We start from the raw sequence: 22,240 nt of genomic DNA, 5'->3' as shown, positions 1-22,240 counted from the left end.
CCCTATGAATTATGAATTCCCCTTTATTCATTAGAATTAATTATTCATTTGTTGTTTTTCCAGTTATTCCAAGCTGAGATGTTCAGTCGCCAGCAGATCCTGCACTCTATCATTAGTGATGGACAACGAATGTTAGAGCAGGGTCAGGTAGATGACAGGTAAAGGGCAGATCCATGCTGTTTTTAATCTATCTGTCATTACTCCACCAACCATTTAACATCTAACACAAACGTGCTGACTGTGAGTCAAAGATTGTTAGACCCTCTAAATGTAATGGCCTTTGTTTTCCATGAAAAATCATATTATTGCTCACCCTCTTGCAGAGATGAGTTTAACCTGAAGTTGGCTCTCCTGAGTAACCAGTGGCAGGGAGTTGTGCGGCGTGCTCAGCAGAGGCGTGGTATCATTGATGGACTGATCCGTCAGTGGCAGCGCTATAGAGAAATGGTAGAGAAGCTGCGCAAATGGCTGCTGGAGGTCTCCCACCCTGCAGAGGCCCTTCAGTCAGGGACTACAGTGCCTCTGCAGCAGGCCCGCTCAATGCTAGATGCTGTTCAGGTAGGCAATGTAAAAGCTTACACAGCATATACCTGGATGGTACGCGACAACACAATGTTGTGCTCATTACACCCACCAATTTCTCCAGGACTGTCATATTTTCCTCATGTTGGATAATGTTTTAGCTTCAGTGGATCTTAGTCAGGAAGATTGAATTCATTGTTTGGGCAGGATCTGTGTAGATCAATAAATATATAGCTTTATTTTCAAGAATTCTTTTATCTGAGTGGCGATGCTTTCTGCCACAGCTGAAGGAAAAGGTGCTGCAGCGTCAGCAGGGCAGTTACATCCTGACGGTGGAGGCTGGCAGACAGCTGCTGCTGTCGGCCGATAGCCGGGCTGAGGTGGCCCTGCAGGCAGAGCTGACTGATATCCAGGAACGATGGAAACATGCCAGTATGTGTCTGGATGAACAGAAGAAAGAGCTTGCCACCTTGTTAAAGGTATGCCAGGCAACGTGTGCATGTGTGTAGAGAGCCACAGGAGATGTTGAAGGAATATTGTAAACATTTTATCTGTTATGAGAGTTTTCATTGTAGGTACAAATTTGTATAATTTTCTTTCTCTTTCTAAGTGGTTCAGAAACTATTTACTATAGAGAAGTTTCTGTTTAACTTTTAGTTTTATTGAAGTAGGTTTTATTCAGATTAAACGACTTTGTGTACTGTATCATATGCAGGACTGGGAGAGGTGTGAGAGAGGTATTGGTGGATCACTGGAAAAACTTCGAGCCCTCAAACGGCAGCTCTCTCAGCCTCTTCCTGATCATCATGAGGATCTACAAGCTGAGCAGATGCGCTGCAAGGTAACACTGTGTATTCATTTTTCAGTGGTTTTATCAAGTGGAAATTAGCCAACAAATAAAATTAACTTCACTTTCTGAATTTCCTTTTGGGGATTAATAAAGATTATGTTATCTTATCTTATCTTATGTTGTCTTGTCTTATCTGATCTTAGCAACATAATCCTTAAAATCAACTTTTCTTTGGCGATTTAGTTCTGTAAAGTGTAGAACTATCTTGTAGCTGACTGAACGAAATGTAACTGATAATGTTGTCCAGGTCATGAGGTGTAAAACGTCTGTGTCCAAAATGTCCAAATACTGTTACTACTTGTCTCATTAACAGGACCTGGAGATCACGTTTGATGGCTGGACAGGTGATCTGGCCCATCTGACTGTGCTCAGAGAGTCGCTGTCTTGTTACATCAGTGCTGAGGACCTGTCTGTCATGCAGGAGAGAATTGAGCTGCTGCATCGGCAGTGGGATGAAATCTGCCACCAGGTACAATGCAGTCACAGCTCAGTACCTCAGCATGGCTTATTTTCTGAATATACTGTGTGCAGCTACTAGAAAATAATTTGTAGAAAATTTGAATGACTTTTTACTTTACACTGCTGTTTTATACACTTGGCTCTGCAGTCTCATGATACACCAAGTGGGGGTGCTAGTATCAAACTAAATTATCATTGTATAAATACAACATATCAGTCTGTTCATCTTCTGGATGGTGTCAGGAAACATCAGCGTCATAGAGCTGATTACCAAGTAGGTATAAGACTGAACACGAGACTGATAAATGTCAAAAAGGAAACTGAGTTTTATTGCAAAGAGAATATTCACACATGAATTTATTATAAGAAGGTGACAAAGGATTAATAAGGTTACAGCCTATCAATAAAATATGCACTGATCTTCTGATTACTAAATATTTAACATACCAAGGTCTTTCACCTTCAATTTCAAAAAGGAACTGTGCTGTCTGCATAATTTGCTTCACTCTGCAAAGTTAACTTGCAGTCTGACAGTACAGAAAACCTGAAACCTCAAGGACAATTTTTTTTTACTGCTGCTTCCTGTATGAAGTCGATAAAATACGCAGACAGGAAACACACAGGAGCAGACACTCGCTGCTTGATGCAAATTAATTAGTTAGGGTACGATGATCTTTCTAGCAGTGCTTTCCTTTCTCTGAAGTTATGAAGTTAGAATTTATGTTTGTTGTAGTTGAACATGCTTTGATTGATTGTGTTTATACATTGCTGTGCCTCTGCAGCTGTCGCTGCGCAGGCAGCAGGTGAGTGAGAAGCTGAATGAGTGGACAGTTTTCAACGAGAAGTACAAGGAACTCTGTGAGTGGCTCACCAACATGGAGAGCAAGGTCTCCCAAAATGGAGACATCAGTATAGAAGAAATGATCGAGAAGCTCCGCAAGGTAAATACATATGACGCTTTTAATGTCTGATGGATGTTTTTCTCAGTTTTAATATTCACTCACAGTGACTGAAACAGATCCTATTAGGTGTTTGTAAAATACAGTCTGAGACATCTTGGTGTCTTGAATCTTAATATTTATTGGTCAGATTTGTTGTAATTTTATAATATGCACATTACAGACCATCCTTCTACATGTCACTGATGCTCCTTTAGAATCCATTGCATTTAAGGATAGTGTTTAAATCTTTCTTCGCTTGCTGGTCGTGTCTCAGGACTACCAGGAGGAGATCACTGTGGCTGAGGAGAACAAGCTACAGCTGCACAAGCTGGGAGAGCGTCTGGCCAAGGCCAGTCACCAAAGCAAAGCTAATGAGATTGAACAAAAACTCTGCAAAGTCAGTGACCGCTGGCAACACCTCCTGGATCTTATTGGAGCTAGGTGAGCATACACATGGCTGACTGACCTTTGATCTCTTACTCAAGCATGTTGCATTAGACTGTACTGACCGAGTACTCTATTATTATTATGTTTTTTAGAGTGAAGAAGCTGAGAGAAACTCTAGTGGCCGTGCAGCAGCTGGATAAGAATATGAGCAGCCTGCGCTCCTGGCTGGCCCACATTGAGACTGAGCTGTCTAAACCCATCACCTATGACTCCTGTGACTTCCAGGAGATTCAGAGGAAGCTTGATTTGCAGCAGGTAACACAGTATACATTTAGTACTACATCATAGATTTCATTGTGCTGCTGTGGCAATTTACTGTTTACCTGTGTGTTAGGAATGAATGATGTCTTTCTGGTTTTTACTCGCAAATTTAATATTAGTCAGTACTGGACAATAATACTTCTGCCCATATTAATCTATGGAGGAATTTAGAAAATAAATTAAGTTATACAAAGACACTGCTATTGTTTTTCTTATGGTAATATTTACTGCTTTCCCTCCCTGTGTTTCACTGTTGTGTTATTGCACACAGTTAAAAACATTCATAGTCTGTGTCTGTGTCTCTGTCTTACCTCTCAGGAGCTTCAACGCGACATAGAGAAACACAGTACAGGAGTCGCATCTGTACTGAATCTATGTGAGGTTCTTCTACATGACTGTGATGCCTGTGCCACTGATGCAGAGTGCGACTCCATACAGCAGGCAACTCGCAGCCTCGATCGCCGCTGGAGAAGCATCTGTGCCCTGTCCATGGAGAGGAGACTCAAGTAAGATGTTCAGTATTAAAGAACACGTCTTTCTCATTTTTCCACGTGTCTATATTACATTTACCTTCCTTAGCTTATTTTTGACTAATACCTCTCTCTGTTAGGATTGAGGAGACGTGGCGTTTATGGCAGAAATTCCTAGATGACTTTGCACGATTTGAGGAGTGGCTGGCCACTTCAGAGAAGACTGCTGCTCTACCCAACTCCTCTGGTGTTCTATACACTGTAGCCAAAGAGGAACTTAAGAAATTTGAGGTACAGATATTGTACAAGTGTTCTTTTGAAATTTAAAAATGCTTAGTAGGATGGTGTTGATCAACAACGTGTAAAGTACTGTACATGGTATATTTCCAACATGTCTGGCTGTGTTTCTGTAGGCCTTCCAGAGGCAAGTCCACGAAAGCCTGACCCAGCTGGAATTAATCAACAAGCAATATCGCCGTCTGGCCAGAGAAAATCGCACCGACTCTTCCTGCCGTCTGAGGGAAATGGCCCACGATGCCAATCAGCGATGGGACAACCTGCAGAAGAGGGTGGCATCCATCCTCCGCAGACTTAAGGTATGCATTTATGCTTTTTAAAAAAAAAATTGAATTTAACTTTTAATCATGCATTTTATTCTCTTTTTCTCTTTTATTCTCACTTTTATGTTAAATGGCAGCATCTATTAATCTGGAAGCATCAGTGACTAATGAAGTCATTCATTTAGGTTTGCAGAGAAGGTTTTATTGAGGATAATAGATATAACACATGATACTGTTTATTTTTATCAACTGTTTTAAGTGCAGCCCACTGTAACTGCAGTGTCTGTCTTTCATATATTCAGCACTTTATTAGCCAGAGAGAGGAGTTTGAGACAGCCAGAGATGGCATCTTGGTGTGGCTGACAGAGATGGACCTGCAGCTTACCAACATCGAGCACTTCTCTGAGTGTGACATCCAGGCCAAGATCAAACAACTCAGGGTAACGTTGGTGCATGTTTGTCACAACTTGTTTGCAAAAAATCTAGTTTATCCAAACAGATGTGTCTTTTAGTTTTGACACCTGAAACATTTTGGCTCTTTACTTTCTAGTTTGTCACAATATACCTGTTGTTATTATTAAGCACATAGCAGTTGTAATAGCGGCAGAATCACACAAGGTATACTGAAGATTAAAATGATTAATACAACTGATTGGTTTAATTAACAGAATTTAAATATCAGGTGTTCTGAAATCAGGCCTGAAATAACATGATTTAGCATGAAAAAGGAGAATTAATGTTGCCTTATTTCTCTGCTCTTCCTCCTCTGGTCCCACAGTCGTTCCAGCAGGAGATTTGTCTGACTACAGCCAAGATCGAGCACATCTTCCACCAGGGAGAGGCACTGATAGAGAAGAGTGAGCCTCTTGATGCTGCCGTCATAGAGGAGGAGCTGGAAGAGCTGCAGCGCTACTGTCAGGAAGTGTTTGGTCGAGTGGAGCGCTACTACAAAAAGCTCATTCGGCTCCCTGTAAGGCCTGGGGTTAGAAATATTTTCTGTGACCACATACAGATATAAATAATATATTTTTACTCATTAACTTTTTTTTTTATCTTTAGCTTACAGACGATGATACAGAGGTGTCATTCTCAGACCGTGAGCTGGATTTGGATGAACCCATTGATTTGTCCAGCCTGCCATGGAGCGAGCGTTTGGGCGATGGCTTCCTGTCACCTCTCCCATCCTCCGGCCGCTCAGCCTCTCTGGCGGCCCAGCTCCGGACAGAGCGCTCAGGCAGGGACACCCCAGCCAGCGTGGACTCCATCCCCCTGGAGTGGGACCATGACTATGACCTGAGCCGTGGACTGGAGAGCGCCAGCAGGGCTCTGAGAGAACATCAGAATGAGGAGGGAGACTTCCTTCAGCGGCCAGCCTCAACCTTGTCAGGTTAGTTTCCAAACATAACCAATATTCCGATCAGATTTGGATAACATTTTTTATATGTAACACTGATCAGTCTGCCAATGGAAGTAAACATTCAGACAGTAGAGGCAGTGAATGCTTCAGTTATTAAACAAAGACACCGATGATGACTGTGAGCGTGACACTGATGCCAAATGTAACATGTTTAAGAGCTGAGACTGAAGCCACAGGGTGACAGACGTGATTAATTACGTATCTAGGCAGCAAAGTTAAAAGCAGCAGGTGAATGCCACAACTGATCAGTTCATGCAGTCAAAAAGTGTATTGCCCACTGCTGAATGTGTGTACTGTACAATGTTTCTTCCAGATGTAGTGATTCCAGAGAGCCCTGAGGCCTATGTTAAACTAACAGAACAAACACTGAGGTCCTCCACTGGTAGGCAACAGCAGACCCCAGCATGCCAGTGTTTGGGGCCAGAAATTACAGCCACACGTTGAGTCGATATCACACTTGTAGCCAATTCACCGGCTTGAACTTTAATTTGTGTTGATTTCTTCTCTTAAACACACCTTGGGCACACACTGTAACCAATGGCATCACTTTCTAACACTGGGGATAGGATTAATTCCATTTGTGTTTCTTCATTACACTGGTTCTGCTTTGGTCTGTAATTCAGCAGAACTGAAATGGAATTCAGCCTAACCCTTCTTTCTAACAGGCTTTTCTTACTTTTGTTTGACTTGCAGTGTGCTGTGTAGCTAACCTCTTTGGATTTTTGTGTTTTAGAAAAGCATGTCTTATTGTATGAACAAGTCTGTATTCTGACCTTCTTGCTGAAGGGATTGCAGATTTGTTTAAAAAGAATGTTCACAGGCTCGTTCACACAGAGGCACAAATGCTTTTGAATGCTGTATTTCAAATGAAGGAGCAGGCAGAACAGGAGAACACAGAACAGGAGCCATGAGGCTGTAAACCTTTTACAAAATGCAGGAACAATCACTTGTCAGTCTGCTACAGGCAACATGAATGAGAAGTGGTTGAGATATATCTGCCTTCCTACTTTTTTAACAATTTTTTTGCATGCCACATCTTGTGTTTCTCTGTCTGAATGGGGTCCTACTTTTCTTGGTGTGTAAGGTATTTCAAGTAATTCTTATGATCGAATATACAGTATATCATATATATATAATGATTATTATATTAATATGTAATTATTTTCCGTAAAGTTGACCAATTGATGTTGTGTCAACAGGTGAGGTTGCATCTACGGATTCACATATTCACCCTCTGGACGTTGGCCGCTTCCACCTGCAACAAACGGACAGCAACCGCAGCCGCACTCCCACAAGCACAGAGCAAGATGCCTCATACATGGGATATGTATGTGTCAGCCTTACAGTTCAATAGTGAATGCAACAGTAACACTCCATGAATCTTTTTTTGCACTGAACTTTACATAACATCATAATTATTTCTGTGCAGATTAACAACACACTGGTAAAGGTCCTTACAAAGCAAGTATTGTCTTATTTTTTTTAAGCAGCCACCAGTCATGTAACCTAACATATGTCCATATGTCTGTTGTGTAGATGCGGCTGTTAGGTGAATGCCGTGGCAGTATTGACACAGTGAAGAGGATGGGCTTTGAGCTGAAGGAGGAGGAAGACACAGTGTCTGGACTGGCAGATCCCAGTAGCTCAGAGTCCCAAACATCAGGTAATGATACAACACAACCAATCCTAAATGCATATGTCCTACATTACCATACATTTAAATTAATGTACATGAAAGGACAAGGCTGAAATCTATAAATATTACAGTCTTTTATTCTTTAAAGTCTTTTGTCATGTGTCTTAGCTGTCTTTTACCTCAATCTTCTTACCTTCTTCACCTTAGGAGTGATTGAACGCTGGGAGCTCCTGCAGGCTCAAGACCTCAGCAAAGAGATCCGCACAAAACAGAGCCAGCAGCAGTGGCACCAGCTGAACTCTGACCTGAATAACATTTGGACGTGGCTCGGAGAGACAGGGGATGACCTGGAGCAGCAGCGGAGGCTGGACCTCAGCACAGATATCCAGACAATTGAGCTGCGCATCAAAAAACTCAAGGTATTATTGGTGTTGGTAACTTTGGATGATATGTTTCCTTTATGTTTAAAATATTTTTGCTTTTCTTGTCTAAATATAGGTCACAAAAAAGTGACAGAAAACAGTTAATACATCTTCAATGCATTGTTTTGAGTGCATTCCTTCATTTTCATAATGTAAACGTCTACAGGAGCTGCAGAAAGCATATGACAAGCGCAAGGCTATTGTGCTGTCCATCAACCTGTGCAGTGCTGAGTTTGTGCAGTCGGACTCAGACGAGTCTCGAGAGCTGCAGGCCAAACTGAGAGACATGAACAATCACTGGGACAAACTGGGCAGCTCACTGGAGGAGTGGAGGTCTTCACTACAGGAAGCCCTAATGCAGTGTCAAGTAGGTGCCCATAATTATCTTAAGACAGACGTTTGATGGACAGGTTCACTGAAACACACACAGTAGTTGAAGCTCTACATTTTTGATCCACATCTGATCAATAGGACTTCCATGAGATGAGCCACGGTCTGCTGCTCTGGTTGGAAAACATAGACCGTCGGAGGAATGAGGTGGTTCCCATTGACCCAATCCAGGATAGTGACACTCTCCACGAGCATCATAAAACTCTTACGGTAAAATTAGGTTGATTAGTTCAGTGAAAATATACATCCTAATCAAACACATTGGATCAAAGTATAATGTATGTTTAATAATCCACAATCCTCGCAGAAAATCCGTCAGGAGCTGCTAGACACGCAGCTCAAAGTGGCTTCGTTACAAGACATGTCCCTCCAGTTGCTGGTCAACTCTCAGGGCAGCGACTGCCTGGAGGCCAAAGAGAAGGTTCACGTAATTGGGAATCGCCTCAAGCTGCTCCTGAAAGAAGTAACCAGAGACCTCAGAGAGCTCGCCAAGATCCTGGACATCACAAGCAGTCAACAGGTAGATCTGCACTTAGACCTGTATATACCTGTCTGCGGTTACCTGTACAACCCAGTGACTTGTAACCTGGTCTTTGTGGTTTATTTTTGCAGAGGAAAAACATTTGGTTATGTGGTTTGATTCAATTTCTTTTTGGAACTTTTGTACAGATATAATCAGATATTTTTGTTGCAAGGCCAGATGTGGCCTGCAGGTTGTTTTTGCCTATGACTACGTTCCACTGCATATCTCACTTTTGCACTACGCACCTTCTTTCTTTGTGTAAACGTTTCTGTTGATAGGATCTGTCTTCCTGGTCATCTGCCGATGAGCTGGACACATCTGGTTCTCTCAGTCCTGTATCAGGACGTAGCACCCCAAGTCGGCGACGATCGGTAACATTTACACCTACATTTACATGTTGCTCTATGAAAGCCAGGTGTTCGGTAACCCCTCTGACACAGTGCAGTAACTTGTGCCCTGAATGCCCTGTTGAAACCAGATTCACCCCTGTCATCCCAGGATCTCTCCTCACACTTTCTACACCTCCACAGCCTCTTTTACACCCCCTCCCTCTGAATTCTGAACTTTTCCTAACCTTTTACTCTTACTCTTGCATGTTGTCTATTCCCAGAGCAAATCCTGCTAGAAAAGTAGTCCTTTCTTCTTCTGTTTAACACTTTTGTCATTCCTTTTCTCAGTAGACCTTTCAGTTCTAGGCTAGTTGTCACTTTTCTCTTCCAGTATTTCCAAACTAAACTTTCTGTCCTACACATCTCTCCTTCTCCTAGATTTTCCTTTTAATTTCTTCTCAGTCTAGTGTTGTTTTTATTCTTGTAGTTATTCTCAGGAATACTGGCTATACTGAAACTGATATTACTGGACAATAAGCATAGAAAGTGTGATTTTGTAATGTAGTATGCATGATATCATAGTTGTTTTATATTGTAGGAGTTTATATAGAATGAGAAAGCCAAACTATTAGTCAGTCGTTTTTTTAAATCTAAGAATCAGTTTAAAAAAGCATGTCACTGCTTATACTGTGCAATCTATGTTACTAAATGTCATTGTTAGCAAAGAGATTCATGCATCTCATTGCACAGTTGTAGCTTCCTATGTGCAATCACTTTGGTGCACTCACAAGCTGAAGCACTTCAAAGTAGTCGTGCACTTTGAAAAGCCAGATTCCTTATTGTCTCTGGGTGCAAGATCTGTCACCTTCACATATGATTTTGTTGCTGCTCTTCTTTCATTTTGGGATTTCTTTTCATCGGTAGCTCTGTCTTGATTTGCCTGGACTGAAACATTCTTTCTTTCTTTTACCCCCTCCCCCCTGTTCATTGCAAACAGCAACGGGGCAAATCTAGTCTGTCACAGCCTGGACCCTCTGTGAGCAGTCCACACCACAGGTACATTTCTGTTGGTTTCTAGCACACCCAGAAGATAATGGAACTCATCTGCCCATGATGCACCTGGAGGCTGATTTATACTTTCTGACCCTCCCTAAGTGTTAAACCACAGCTGTGTTCTAAAGAGTTAAAAATCCTAATTTCAGTGTTTAAGGCTTGTGCCAGATTAGCCGCTCATGATAGTGAATTCCATCATCTTCTGTAGATCTAGGCGCTCTGTGTAGGCTAGGTGATGAGGTGAGTGGCAGCCCACACATCCTTGACAAGAGATTCACAAGGAATAGTGCAAGGCCTCTTCTCCGCCAATGTCCTTGACTGCTTAATATCGCTAAGAGGGCATTTCTAACAGAACAAATATTTCTTTACCTCTAACACTCCCTTGCTGTTACTGAGCACACAACTCCTTTTTCTCTCAAATTGCCGAGCCAGTAAATGTCTGCAATGAACAATGCAAAGGCTGCAGTTTCTCTCGCTCTCTATTCCTCTCTCTCTCTCTCTTTGGCGTGACATTTCTCTTCTTCTGCTGCTGCTTTCTCAGTGACTATCCACCATCTCCCCCTCTGTCTGTCATCTGTGAGTGTTAACCTCTCAGGTCTCCATTGGTGAAGAGTAAAGGGGCACATTTGATAACAGCACCGGACAACCTGAGTGTGAATCATACATTACTAATGCATTCCTGAAGTCAGGGATCACTTTGATAGGATATGTTCAGAAGCAGGCGTGGTTTGATCTCAGTTAAAGTAACAATCATGTTTTCACATTAGATATGTAAGTAACCTCGTTGTTGTATTACTGAGGGAGCTGGGGACTATAAATAATACAGTTAAGCTAAGTTCAAAGCTAGCTTAGCAGAAACCTTAGGATGAAGCATCACTAGGCTGCTGACTTTAGGTTCAGTGGTATCAATCTTCTTGTTTAACTCTCAGCAAAATAGTGAATTATCATATTTCCTCATCTATTCCCTTAAAAAAGCTTGGCTAAACTACTTTGACAATTGAAGCCATTTCTATGCTCTTCTTGCCTTGGCCTGCTTTGCCTTCAACAGGACACAAACTTTTCAAAGAGGCCTTGAACAAATATCTTTGTATCAGCTCAGATTTGCAGCATGCCTTTTCTTTTTTATCTCTTTTTACTCCCTTTGCAAAGGAATGCAAGCTAAATGTATTTGTTTGGTTCAGTGTCTCTGTAGTTGTGTTTATCCACCCAGTCTCAGTCAGCATGTAGATCACAGTGTCAAGTGTTGTCCCAGCATTGCTTTGAACCATGTTGGCATTGTCTTTGGAACAAACACAGCAGACGCTGCCTACAGTTCCCTTCACTGAACTGAGATCCTATTGGGATTGAAACTGGTAAAAGACACATGAAGTGTTAAGTGTGTGAGCGAAGGATATTAGCTTCTCATGTAGTTCAGTGAAGCTTTTTTTTTATTGAAGCACTAAAGTCATTTGTTAGCTTAGCTGAGTTTATTTTTGTAATGGAGATTAAGAAAAACATTATTATAGCACATTTAAGGCTTTCTGTTGGGTTAGAATAACCAAGGGCTCATATGAGAAAGGCGATAGAAAGGTTTTGAATGTTCTTATTGATTGATGTGAGTAACCAAACCTGTGTGTGTGCTGTGTTGTGATTGTGTGTGTGAGCAGGTCTCACAGCGACGCTGGATCCGCTTCCTTCCCTTCTGATGTGGAGACATCGTCAGTTCGTAGGTCGTCCTTTCTGTGGCGTGTCCTCTGGGTCGCGTTGCCTTTCCAGCTCTTCCTGCTCCTGTTAGTGCTCTTTGCCTTCCTGCTGCCAATTTCTGAGGAGGACTATTGCTCTCAATCCAACAACTTTGCTCATTCCTTCTACCCGATGCTCAGCTACACAAATGGGCCACCTCCAGTGTAAGAGGCCGTCAGGGCCTCCTGTCTCAGTATTTTTGTCACTATGACCTAAATCAGAGTCGTATTGATATCCTTTACCTGGTCCTTCATGTTGGGAGCAAAAACCAATCTTAGCCCTCTGTTTGTTTGGCAGAACAACAGCTGCCATCCTACAGTTAATATCTTCATGTGTAGCACATAGGAACAAGCATCTCACTATGTTACTCTGTGTAATGCTGTGTAGATTACCTATCTTTGGTGCAAGGAGACTGAAGAAATGCTTTCTGCCCACAGTGGACTTCTGCTGGATGAACCATTCACTCAGTGGCATATACATGTTGTGTTTCTCTGGGGAGAACTGTCAGTGGATAGCACCAAAGTTAAATGCAAAAATATAGCCTGTGAATTTGCTTGTAACTCCAAAAAAAAAAAACAAAAAACAGAATATATCTTACATTGCAATTATTTTTTTACCTGTATTTTGGCATGTACCTCTGGTCTTTGGTTTTATTTCCTCACATCCTTTATTGTGTCTGTGGTAATTTTTTAACTTGAATTACACTGATTCATGTAAAGTTCATTTAAGCTGAGATGTGTGTTTTAATATCAGTCAGGCACAATTTAAAAGTTTAATCTTTAACATCAACCTCCATGTTCTTTATACATTTTGCTCTTTTATTTTTTAAAAATATGAAATACGACTTTAAGATTAAGAATTATGACATATAGAACAATTGTATATTTTGTATGACTGTCAGTCAAGTATCAAATGTATAACAGTCCTGGATTATTTAACATGTGTATATAATGATAAAGAAATTAAAGAGAAATGTATGTATATGCAACCATGAAAAACAACTGATGCCAAATCCTTGTTTTGATATTTGTCTTTTTATTTTATTGTGATTGTAAATTCCTAATATTTGTTAAATCATATGTATACTGAGCTTTTCCTGAAAACACAAATAGGAAAACGTGGTTTTTGAGGGTAAAAGGTGAATCTTCTTATACTTTTTAGACAGTAGTACCTTTAAATTTTAAGGACAGCTTACATAAGTATGCTTTAATGTATAAATAAGGTTTCTTAAAGGGCAGCTGCATCCTCCCTGAAAGCTGACCTGGAGGTAGAGACATCCAGTGTGGAGCTGTCATGAAAGTCCTGGATTTGAGGCAGGTGAGCCCTCTGGTGAGTAGGACAGTGCCAAGGCATGTTCATGTGGTGATGAAGGTGGTGATGGTGATGAGTGTGAACAAGGGTCTCCAGTAATTTGATGATTTCATGATTTGGGACAGCCAGGGTTGTGGCATTCAGACCGAGCATCTGGGAAACAACCATCCGGAAATCCACCAGCTAAAATTGAATGAAAACATAACATAACATAATTCACAATCTGAGTGAAATGATTTGACCCACAACTTGAACTTGACACCACAGAGCACCCAAAATGTTTGTTTTTATCTAATGGACACTTGGTGCTTAAAGTGACTTTATGTGGTTCTAATATTGCAAAGACATTTTTCATGTTCCTCATTTTCTTACCTCCCGCTCCCTCTCAGACAGCTGAGCCACGCTGTGTCTGAGGGTGTTGAGCTGCTGCTGGTCCTCTCTGCTCTTCTTTTCCTGGTTCTCTAGGTCTGAACTCACTGTGCTCAGCTTCTTCTCCACCTTCACCTTCCCCTTCATCAGCTGATCCAGCCTCTTTTCCTGCTCCTGCACGGTCTGACTCTGTTCCATCACTTTTAACTTGGCACGTCAAACAAAGGTGATGAATGAATGAACTGTTATTCAATTGCTTTATTAGGGAGATAATGTTACATATTTATGGGCATTTTGCTGTCGAAATACTCTTGATACTTAAAAATATACACAGTTGATTTCAGGACTAACTTGTTTTACATAACTGATGCACAATCACTAAATATTTCCATAACCAAAAATTATGAGGTGAAAATGCCTCTGGATTGAATTTGGGTCAGAACCTTTCTCCCCTCTACCTTGAGCTCATTAGTGTGAGAGAGCTGGGCTTTGAGCTCAGTGTTGGACATCCTTGTGGCCTTTAGCTCGCTTTGCAGACGCTCCAGTTTTTTCTTCAGCTTCCTGGCTTCCACATAACCGTTGTCTCTTTCCAGAGCCAACGCTGTCCTCTTCTCCTCCTCCAGCTCTGTAACCTTCTTCCTCAGAAACTGGATGTGGAGTCCTTTGCTGTCTAGCTGGTCCTTATGTGACTTTAACTGGGCATAAGAAGGTTTTGATTACAGATGAATCGCTGGTCATGTCAACACAAAAATTGTTTTTAGAGATTCAATGCAGAAATTAGACTGGGTATCCTCATGAGCTCTGTATACCTGTAGAAACTTGTGATTGGTAGTTTACAGCCTTTTGTCATGTCCAAAGATAATAAAACTTCCAGGAACTACATTCCAAGCACCTGTACTACAGCCACTAATATGTGTGTTACCTTTCGCTGTAGACTGTAGGTCAGACTTTTGCTCTCGACCAGAGCAGTTCCTTCTTGTTTGACAAGTTGTTCTGCACGAGACAGGATTAGTTTTAGCCTCATATCGAAGCCTATTTCCACAGCAATACTGTCAACCTTCATTGTCTCTGACAGCTGCTCCAGGAACTCCTCATACTGTGAAAACAAACACTGAGTAGTCATGGATATATGTCTCTGGACAAAAATTTTCAAAGAAGAAGAATACTCACTTAAACACCTTTACTGACTTTACTCACGTGCTGTTTGCTCTGTCGCAGCCTGTCACCATGCATGTCCGCTGTCAGCAGCTCAGTCTCCAGACTTTGTAGTCTCTCCCTCAGGTCCTGGACTTGCTGCTCTGCAAGATGAGCCCTCTGCAGTGTGCTGTGCTGGAGTTCAGCCTGCTCACTGAGCTCCTTGGAGACATGACACAGACTGGCCTCCATCTTCGTCATGGTCTGCAGAGTCAGTTATAGACCAATCACAGACTGCCGCTAAAATACGTAGTAAGGACACTAGTATTTATTTTTCAGTAGGAGTATGATTGAATACTGAGTTACATATAGAGACTGGTAGTTCAATGTAACTACATACGTTTACTCAAGTAGTATATTTAAGTACAGCTTTAGGTACTTGTATTTTAATTTCATGCAAATATACTTTTATTCTGTCTATCAGACAGATATTGTCACTAATTATTTTGCAGAAGAAAATAAAAACTAAAAATAAAACTTTTTATAAATTAAAACAACCAATCAGTCTATAAAATGCAGATTAGGCTACAACAGCAACAGGTTACAATGAAATTCTGCTTACATGTAAATAATAATCCAGTAGTTGTAACATAAAATAATGTAACACTGACAAACACTTTAGCTGCATATTGATTCTTTATATGAACATATTTTTTCTAAGGTTTAAATAATTACTTAAGGAAGGATTTGAAGATTTGTTTTTAACAGTAAGACACAATGAAAGTCATTTAAAAAACCCATAAATGCTGAGTTAGTGTGCAGAGTTATAAATTACATGCGTCATTTTGTAATTTCTTGCCCATAAAGACCAAAACTTAACAAATGAAGAACGACTTTATTTTGAAACCAAGTCCCCAAGCTGGAATGTGTTGATCCTGTTACCCTAAAGACTATTTCTCAGCCCTAGGTAATCCCCAGTGAGATTCCTCACCTTATCCAGTTTCTGCATAATATCTTCCTCTCTGGGCAGGACGACATCTTCACACTTCACCTGCAGTAGGCCGGACACTTTTTTCAGGAATATTTGAAGTTTCTCGTCTGCCGCTCGAGTCTCTTCTTGGCTGGTTTGCAGCTTTTTTTCAAGCTCCTTCACTTGTTTCTCCAAACAGCCTGACTCTCGCCTGGCTGCCTCTATCACTCTCTTACTGGCTTCAAGTCTTTCTGTTAAGGTCTGTGTCTCTACTTCAACACTCCGCCTTCCAACCACCAGACCGTCTAACTCCTGAAAGAGACAAAAACACCACACAACCGTTGTCAGTTATTTAATTTAATGTCCTAATGGCAACTTCAGTGCAGAACTAAGCATCGGAGATCTATTTAACAAGGTCATGTAGGCTGATGTCTGTCTTTATATTCTCAAGTGATTAAATTACACTACTTTTAAATTAACAAAATCCATCAATCAAAAAAAGATCACTACCCACCACAATATATATATATATATATATATATATATATATATATATAGAATAAAACTTAAAACTGCAAAAGTTTGCTAACTAAAATATAAAAATATTTTGGGATTTGTTTAAGTACCTCTTTTAGTGAGTCGAGTGCTACTGCACTACTGGCAGCTTTCCTTCTCTCTCGGTCCAACTCTGCCACCAGCCTCAGCACAGTCTCTCTGCTGGCTTTACACTCCACCTCACAGGACTTCACACTCTCCTCCAGAACAGCAATTCTCAGCTTCAGCCTTTCCTTCTCATTGGATTGGTCCATCTGAATATTTTTAACAATCAATGAAAAGGTTAGTTTCATAGTAAGAACATACATATTTATATTTAGGTTTTTTTTATAATGCTGAAAAAGTACAGCCTGATTAAGAAATTGCCAACATAGGGTGTGATTTGTGAACAAACAAATTAACAAATTAATTATTGTTGTGTTAACATACCTCATCAGAGTTTTCCATAACTTCCATAATTAGAGGTGCTGCACAGGGAGTAGATGTGCAGGAGATGCTTCTTTCTGTTTTAAATAAGTATCCTGGCAACACCAAACACAGGCTATACCAGGCTTGACCAGCAGAGGTGCTGAAGCTGAGAACATCTGACAGCTAGAGACTTGATCAATGGGAAAAGTGGATCTTTAGATGCCATTCAAATGTAATCAATATCCTATAAACTATTTATCAAGTCACGACAAGTGGATTAAATGTATTGAAATGGCTCAAAAGTAAGAAGGTGATGATGTGTATGAAGGTCAAGGAAATTTGTATTGTTTGCCCTGAGTTAATACTTGCAGGGGCCCTTATTCTGAGGCACCTTGTTGAGCACTCCATCATGCCATTGTGTGAAATTAGACACTGATAGACACTCTATAACTAGACACTTTAAACCTTCTGAGATGTGTCTCACCGACTGTCATATTGCCTGGCTGTCCAGTTAACAGTAAAGTTAGTAAACACCAAACTTTTCTGCTGCTAAAGTCCGGTCCTCGAGGGGCACAATCCTGTTTTTACAACTATGCCTGCTCTTCCAGCTTCTGATTGGCTGAATACATCTGATCCAAGTAATCAGCAGTGGGCAGGGCAGGGATAGTTGGAAAACAAGCAGGACTGAAGTTTGACACCTGTGAATGCCAAAGCCAAGTAACAGGGAAAAACATTTCACAATATGTTACTGTCCCAAACGTGCTGGATTTGATTGAAATATTTCTCTTTTAAGATAAAGTAATTGTTAATTTGAAGTTATAGCTAACTATCAGGTGAATTAAAATACTTTCCTAACCGTAGCTGTGATGCACCTGAACCGGCCAGTCAAAGCTCAGGGCAAAAAGGCCTAGTTACATCATTTCAACCAGGAAGTGGGCGACACCACTTTATTAGCACACGCCAAACACGCCTCCTTGGTCTGTGATGTCTGTTGTCATGTTGAGCTTGTGAAGTTCATGTTTAGATTTTAATATAACACTGAACACAATCGACTTTTTCTTTCCAAGAGCTGAATTATTTCCAACATCGGCTTGTTTTGAATCGCTTCTCCATTTAAAGGTAAGTTAGCTAAAGGCTAACAGCTACATATCGGCCAGAAACACTGACTTGTACTAACAGCTCAGCTACTTGTGTTTTTAAATAACATTTCATGGTTTATATTTACCGGTTATGTGTTAGAGATAATCAGCCTGAGAGAGAGGCTTTCTAAAAGCTTAGGGTCAGCCCATTTGTATTGATCAGTTTCTACACTTGCACATAGGTTCAGGTTGGTTCTGCAGAGTAAGTTACAGCTTGTTGTGTTTCCATCATGATGCATCTCCTGTTACCTGTGCTGTGTGTCTACCTGTACAGCTCTACAGGACAAGATGTTTCTCCGGACTTTGTGGTCCAGGCTGGGAGCTCAGTGGCCTGTGGAGAGGAAAGTCTGCACATGTGTCTCAGGCAGTCTCTCCAACTCTGTGCAACCACAAAGTTACAAATCCAAACCCAGGACACTCTCGCTCTCAGCCTGGTGTGGTCCAAGGACCTCTTATTTAAAAACCCAGATACATATAAGATGTGTTCTTCCTGCTTTAGGTGGGTTTAAAAGTCATAACAACACTTTCCTGACCGATCCTGGGATGCTGAGTAAATATAGAAGTGGACAGAAGTGTTTTTATACTTCAGACCTTGTAAAGTCAGTGTTAAAATCCAGTTTAAAACCAGCCACCGTGCCTGGAAAAAGGGCTCCCAAAGGACCAAGAACTAAACAGCCTTCAAGAACCAATCAGCCTTCCTTATATGAAGACCAGGTGATTCAGCTGGTCATTAGATCATCAGTGACGCATTTCATATTTTTGCTCCAGTGATTAATCCAACCATGGGTTTTCTCTCTAGGACATGATGCAATGTATTGCCTTTGCAACAGCAGATCAATATCATTTACCAACACTTTCCCACGACTTGATAAACTACGGTTTCCATGAGATAGATTTACCAAGAGGTAGAACTCAAAATAACACATTTACACAACTAACACAATTACAGCTTTCCAAGGAATTAACTGTGTAGTGTATTGTTTGGGTACAACATTTTGACAATCATGTTTTAATTTCAGATGCCTCAAATGTGCTGGTGATAAGCACAGACATGGCTGCAAAACCAGAGGACAATGCTGTAATGTTCTTCTTCAGGTAGAAATAAATAAGTTTGTTTTAGGCTTTGTATTGGCTGGGTATCAGACTTCAGTCATTTTTGAGTACTTACAGAAATGAGGCTTCGGAAACATGTTTCCTGATCAAATTCATAACTTTTCTAAGTTTAGAAAATGTTTTATTCAGGAGAACATCCTCTTTGACTGCTTACATTATGACTGCACTAAATTTCAGGGAAGGCTCAGTGGTTTTCTGGAATGTTGAAGAAAAAACGGTAAAAATACCAAATATCTTTCATAGATTACATGTTATTGACATCATTTCTCTACTGTACCATACTTATCACACAACAGTGTTTTCAGTGTTTTCCACCAACTTTGCAGATGAAAAAGGTTTTAAAACTACTGGAACATCATGAGATCCAGCCTTATGAAGTAGCATTAGTCCACTGGGAAAATGAAGAGATAAACTACACTGTTGGACAGTATGTTCTTCTCTGCTTTTTATTTGTTGTTTGTACTTCCAGGCTTTTTTTGTCTTATGTGAATTTTAAACAATTTCTCCCTAAGGGGAAATACAAAGCTTGAACGTGGCAACTTTATTCTGAGTGACGAAGTGGATCAACATGAAGCTGTTCTGGAGAAATTTGCATTTTCAAATGCACTCTGTTTGTCAGGTGAGACCATGCAGTTCAGCTGTAAAGCAAAAAGATTGCTCTTGTTTGTGGTAAGTCTCTCCTCTAACCTTTTGCTTTCATTTCCAGTGAAGCTGGCGATATGGGAGGTGGCATTAGACAACTTTGTAGAGTCGATTCAATCAATTCCTGAGGTACAGTGGACTCTCAACTGCAAGCAGAATGAAATCATGAAGAACTGACCTGTAATGGTTGGTTGTGTGCACAGAAGAGTGTTAGGACCTCTGTAAGGCAGAGGTGAATGCAGAGGTACATAGATGAATGTAGGCCTAAATTAAATTATAAGATGAGTTTTATTAATCCCAGCAGCGGGGAAATTCACTTATAGCTCACATAGATGACATAAAGTGCAAAGACAGAAAAACAAGTGTGCATGCAGAAATATCAAAAAGTGTGCAAATTTAAAGTATTTACCAAAGTGTAGAGCTGAAGCAAAAGTGTGTAATGTGGCAAAGCTGAAATAAGCAATTTAATACAGGCTATAGTATATATTATAGTATATATATTTATATATAAGGTTGGGGTCATACTCTCAAGTATTTGCTTCAATGAGAACGTGAGTCAAGAATAATTTGAAGCTCAGATGATCAGTGGCTGTAATATGTTGACTAGTGTAGCTGGATCAGTAGGGATGATAGCTGGACTCCAGAGTGCACCATAGCATCCAGATAAAGCTGCCTGTCCAGGCAGTGGCGCCAGCCACAAAAGATTAGCCTAAGCAGATACGAGGCACCAGGCATGTGCTCTTTCCTTGGGTGAGTGTTGAAGTTAAAAGCAGCTTAAAATACATCAGGTCTGATTAAAGGTGCTGCAGGTTAGGGTTAGAGAATGCTGTCACCTGATATGGGACCCAGCAGATTTATGACAACACAGCAGGGCCTAGTCATCAGCTCTTAAGTTATATGCTGTCACATATAACAGTGTACTGGTAACTTTCACTGCATGTGACATTTATTATTGTACCGTATCAGGACTCCCCTTAATGTCTAGATTTCTTACATTGATTTTTTTTTTTCCCCCCCTACAGACACTAAAGTCTGGCAGAAGAGTTAAGTTGTCTGCTGCAGAGGTTATGCAGAAAATAGGAGAACTTTTCACATTAAGGTATGTTCAGTTTTGTCTAAAGAGCACTTCACTCAGAGGGAACTACAAGCATTTGTTGTGCAGCTAACCAGAACGTTCCAGTTACAACTGACAATCAAGTCATTCAGTTTGTGTCTTCAAAGAAGAAACATAAATATGCTGACATCTGTTCTCCATAGTATCAATAATAATAAGCTATGTGAACTGTTAAACATGAGTATTGACTATTTCCATATCCCACTGTTTCTGATAGACACTGTATAAACCTGAGGTCTGACCTTCTCCTGACACCTGATTTCTACTGGGACCGAGAAAATTTGGAAAAACTTTATGACAAGACCTGCCAGTTCCTCAGCATCAACCGCAGGGTTAATGTAATTACACTGGAAAAAATAGTTTGGGGATGGCCTGTCACTCCAACTCTTGTAGTAAAAGCCAGTTGTTTTTTTCTGATTCCTCATTATTCACGAGGTTAGAAACAGAGTTTGTGTGTTTGTAGGTCGTGAATGAGAAGCTGGAACACTGCACACAGTTGACAGACCTGATGAGGAGCCACCTGAGTGAGAAGCACAGCTTGAGGTTAGAGTGGATGATAGTCATCCTCATTACTATTGAGGTAAGAGAGATAAGAGATTGTTCCTGCCTTAATTTGATTTTATGCAAAAATGCCTGTTGATTTTCATTTTTATTATTTGCCTTTTTCAATGAGTTAATTTTACTTTGTTTTCATTGTAGGTTATGTTTGAGCTTGCAAAAATGATCTTCTGAACTGCTGCTCCAACAATTCACAAGTCTGAGAAGAGCACTAGAAAAGCTAGAGAGGAAGAATGCTGGACTAAACCAAGGTACTCTGTCCAAAATATGTGACAGTGTTTTCTAAGTTACGAAGTGAACCTAAATGTTTAACCGCTTTACAGTATGTACATTTCAACACATCTTTCATCTGTTCCCTTTTTACAATTACTGTTTAGCTGAAAGGATCTTTCTTCTGTTCACTGATTTTTGTGGAGAAGTGCATTACTTGGACTTTTGGGATCAGCTGACCACAGTAATGTTTTGAATTTTGTTTGTTAAATTAATGTACTTTAAAAAACATTTTATTTGATTTTTACTTTATGTGCAAGAATGTAATATATCTTCTTTAATCTGAGAGATACTTGAAGGGCTTTGAGTCGCCTGTGACATTATTCTTGTGACTGTGGTAAAATATTCACATTCAAGTGCTGTGCTACAGAAGATCCAATAAAGTATTTGTTTTAAATGTTTGCAAGTTATGTATCAACATTTACATGTAAAACATCTTAAATCATTCTTAGTTCAGTAAAATGTCTAATGATAATTTATGAACACCAGATTTTTTTTGGTATGCAAGAGGAATTGCAGTCCAAGAAGCACTACGAAATTACAGGTACGTCTTTATTCAAATAAAATATATATTTTTAACAAAACAGGAAAAAATATAAACATAACTTAGGTTTATGTTTTGCACTTAGTGATTAGTTAACACATATTAGCAAGA

General features: G+C 40.3%; 3 protein-coding genes across 15 annotated transcripts in view; 2 read left to right on the top strand and 1 right to left on the bottom strand.

The window, feature by feature from the left end:
* Positions 1-12,983, top strand: part of syne1b (spectrin repeat containing, nuclear envelope 1b) — a 71,810-nt gene extending 58,827 nt beyond the window's left edge. For 4 of the 7 annotated variants that reach the window (XM_026300866.1, XM_026300881.1, XM_026300857.1 and 1 more), the window contains 24 exons: positions 64-158; positions 324-558; positions 807-1,001; positions 1,238-1,363; positions 1,686-1,841; positions 2,614-2,772; positions 3,047-3,213; positions 3,312-3,474; positions 3,799-3,986; positions 4,091-4,241; positions 4,364-4,546; positions 4,813-4,950; positions 5,289-5,480; positions 5,570-5,897; positions 6,241-6,309; positions 7,127-7,254; positions 7,464-7,590; positions 7,771-7,982; positions 8,152-8,352; positions 8,457-8,585; positions 8,683-8,895; positions 9,177-9,269; positions 10,225-10,283; positions 11,927-12,983. In XM_026300866.1, the coding sequence (XP_026156651.1) occupies positions 64-158; positions 324-558; positions 807-1,001; positions 1,238-1,363; positions 1,686-1,841; positions 2,614-2,772; positions 3,047-3,213; positions 3,312-3,474; positions 3,799-3,986; positions 4,091-4,241; positions 4,364-4,546; positions 4,813-4,950; positions 5,289-5,480; positions 5,570-5,897; positions 6,241-6,309; positions 7,127-7,254; positions 7,464-7,590; positions 7,771-7,982; positions 8,152-8,352; positions 8,457-8,585; positions 8,683-8,895; positions 9,177-9,269; positions 10,225-10,283; positions 11,927-12,170 (3,951 nt within the window). In that variant the 3' untranslated portion in view covers positions 12,171-12,983. The remainder of the gene's footprint in view (positions 1-63; positions 159-323; positions 559-806; positions 1,002-1,237; positions 1,364-1,685; positions 1,842-2,613; positions 2,773-3,046; positions 3,214-3,311; positions 3,475-3,798; positions 3,987-4,090; positions 4,242-4,363; positions 4,547-4,812; positions 4,951-5,288; positions 5,481-5,569; positions 5,898-6,240; positions 6,310-7,126; positions 7,255-7,463; positions 7,591-7,770; positions 7,983-8,151; positions 8,353-8,456; positions 8,586-8,682; positions 8,896-9,176; positions 9,270-10,224; positions 10,284-11,926) is intronic. The other 3 variants (XM_026300873.1, XM_026300890.2, XM_026300897.2) reach the window with 3 other exon arrangements.
* A 124-nt stretch (positions 12,984-13,107) lies between these two features.
* Positions 13,108-17,243, bottom strand: ccdc170 (coiled-coil domain containing 170). The gene is made up of 9 exons (XM_026305374.1): positions 17,234-17,243; positions 16,771-16,925; positions 16,413-16,595; positions 15,808-16,098; positions 14,880-15,080; positions 14,605-14,778; positions 14,141-14,377; positions 13,686-13,889; positions 13,108-13,496 (listed from the first exon to the last, which is right to left on the bottom strand). Exons 1-9 carry the CDS (start codon positions 17,241-17,243, stop codon positions 13,230-13,232), a joined length of 1,722 nt encoding a protein of 573 aa, XP_026161159.1. The 3' UTR covers positions 13,108-13,229.
* A 448-nt stretch (positions 17,244-17,691) lies between these two features.
* Positions 17,692-21,982, top strand: rmnd1 (required for meiotic nuclear division 1 homolog). Of its 7 annotated transcripts, XR_003295892.1 has the most exons (13): positions 17,692-17,868; positions 18,163-18,602; positions 18,688-18,793; positions 18,908-18,983; positions 19,179-19,218; positions 19,328-19,428; positions 19,514-19,620; positions 19,708-19,772; positions 20,666-20,742; positions 20,975-21,095; positions 21,221-21,337; positions 21,457-21,566; positions 21,693-21,982. XR_003295892.1 is itself a non-coding variant. In XM_026310405.1 (12 exons), the coding sequence occupies exons 2-12, from the start codon at positions 18,432-18,434 to the stop codon at positions 21,487-21,489; spliced, it is 1,014 nt and encodes a 337-aa protein (XP_026166190.1). In that variant the 5' UTR covers positions 17,692-17,868; positions 18,388-18,431; the 3' UTR covers positions 21,490-21,982. The 7 variants fall into 7 exon arrangements, 4 of the variants coding, with proteins under 4 accessions (XP_026166190.1, XP_026166177.1, XP_026166217.1 ...); XM_026310405.1 differs by having other exon boundaries at positions 18,388-18,602; positions 21,457-21,982; XM_026310392.1 differs by having other exon boundaries at positions 21,457-21,982.
* The last annotated feature ends 258 nt before the right edge of the window (positions 21,983-22,240 follow it).

Source organism: Mastacembelus armatus, chromosome 22 (assembly GCF_900324485.2).
Source record: "Mastacembelus armatus chromosome 22, fMasArm1.2, whole genome shotgun sequence".
Classification (NCBI taxonomy): Eukaryota; Metazoa; Chordata; class Actinopteri; order Synbranchiformes; family Mastacembelidae; genus Mastacembelus; species Mastacembelus armatus.
Note: the sequence above shows the minus strand (reverse complement) of the source record. Positions and strands in the feature narration are given on the sequence as shown.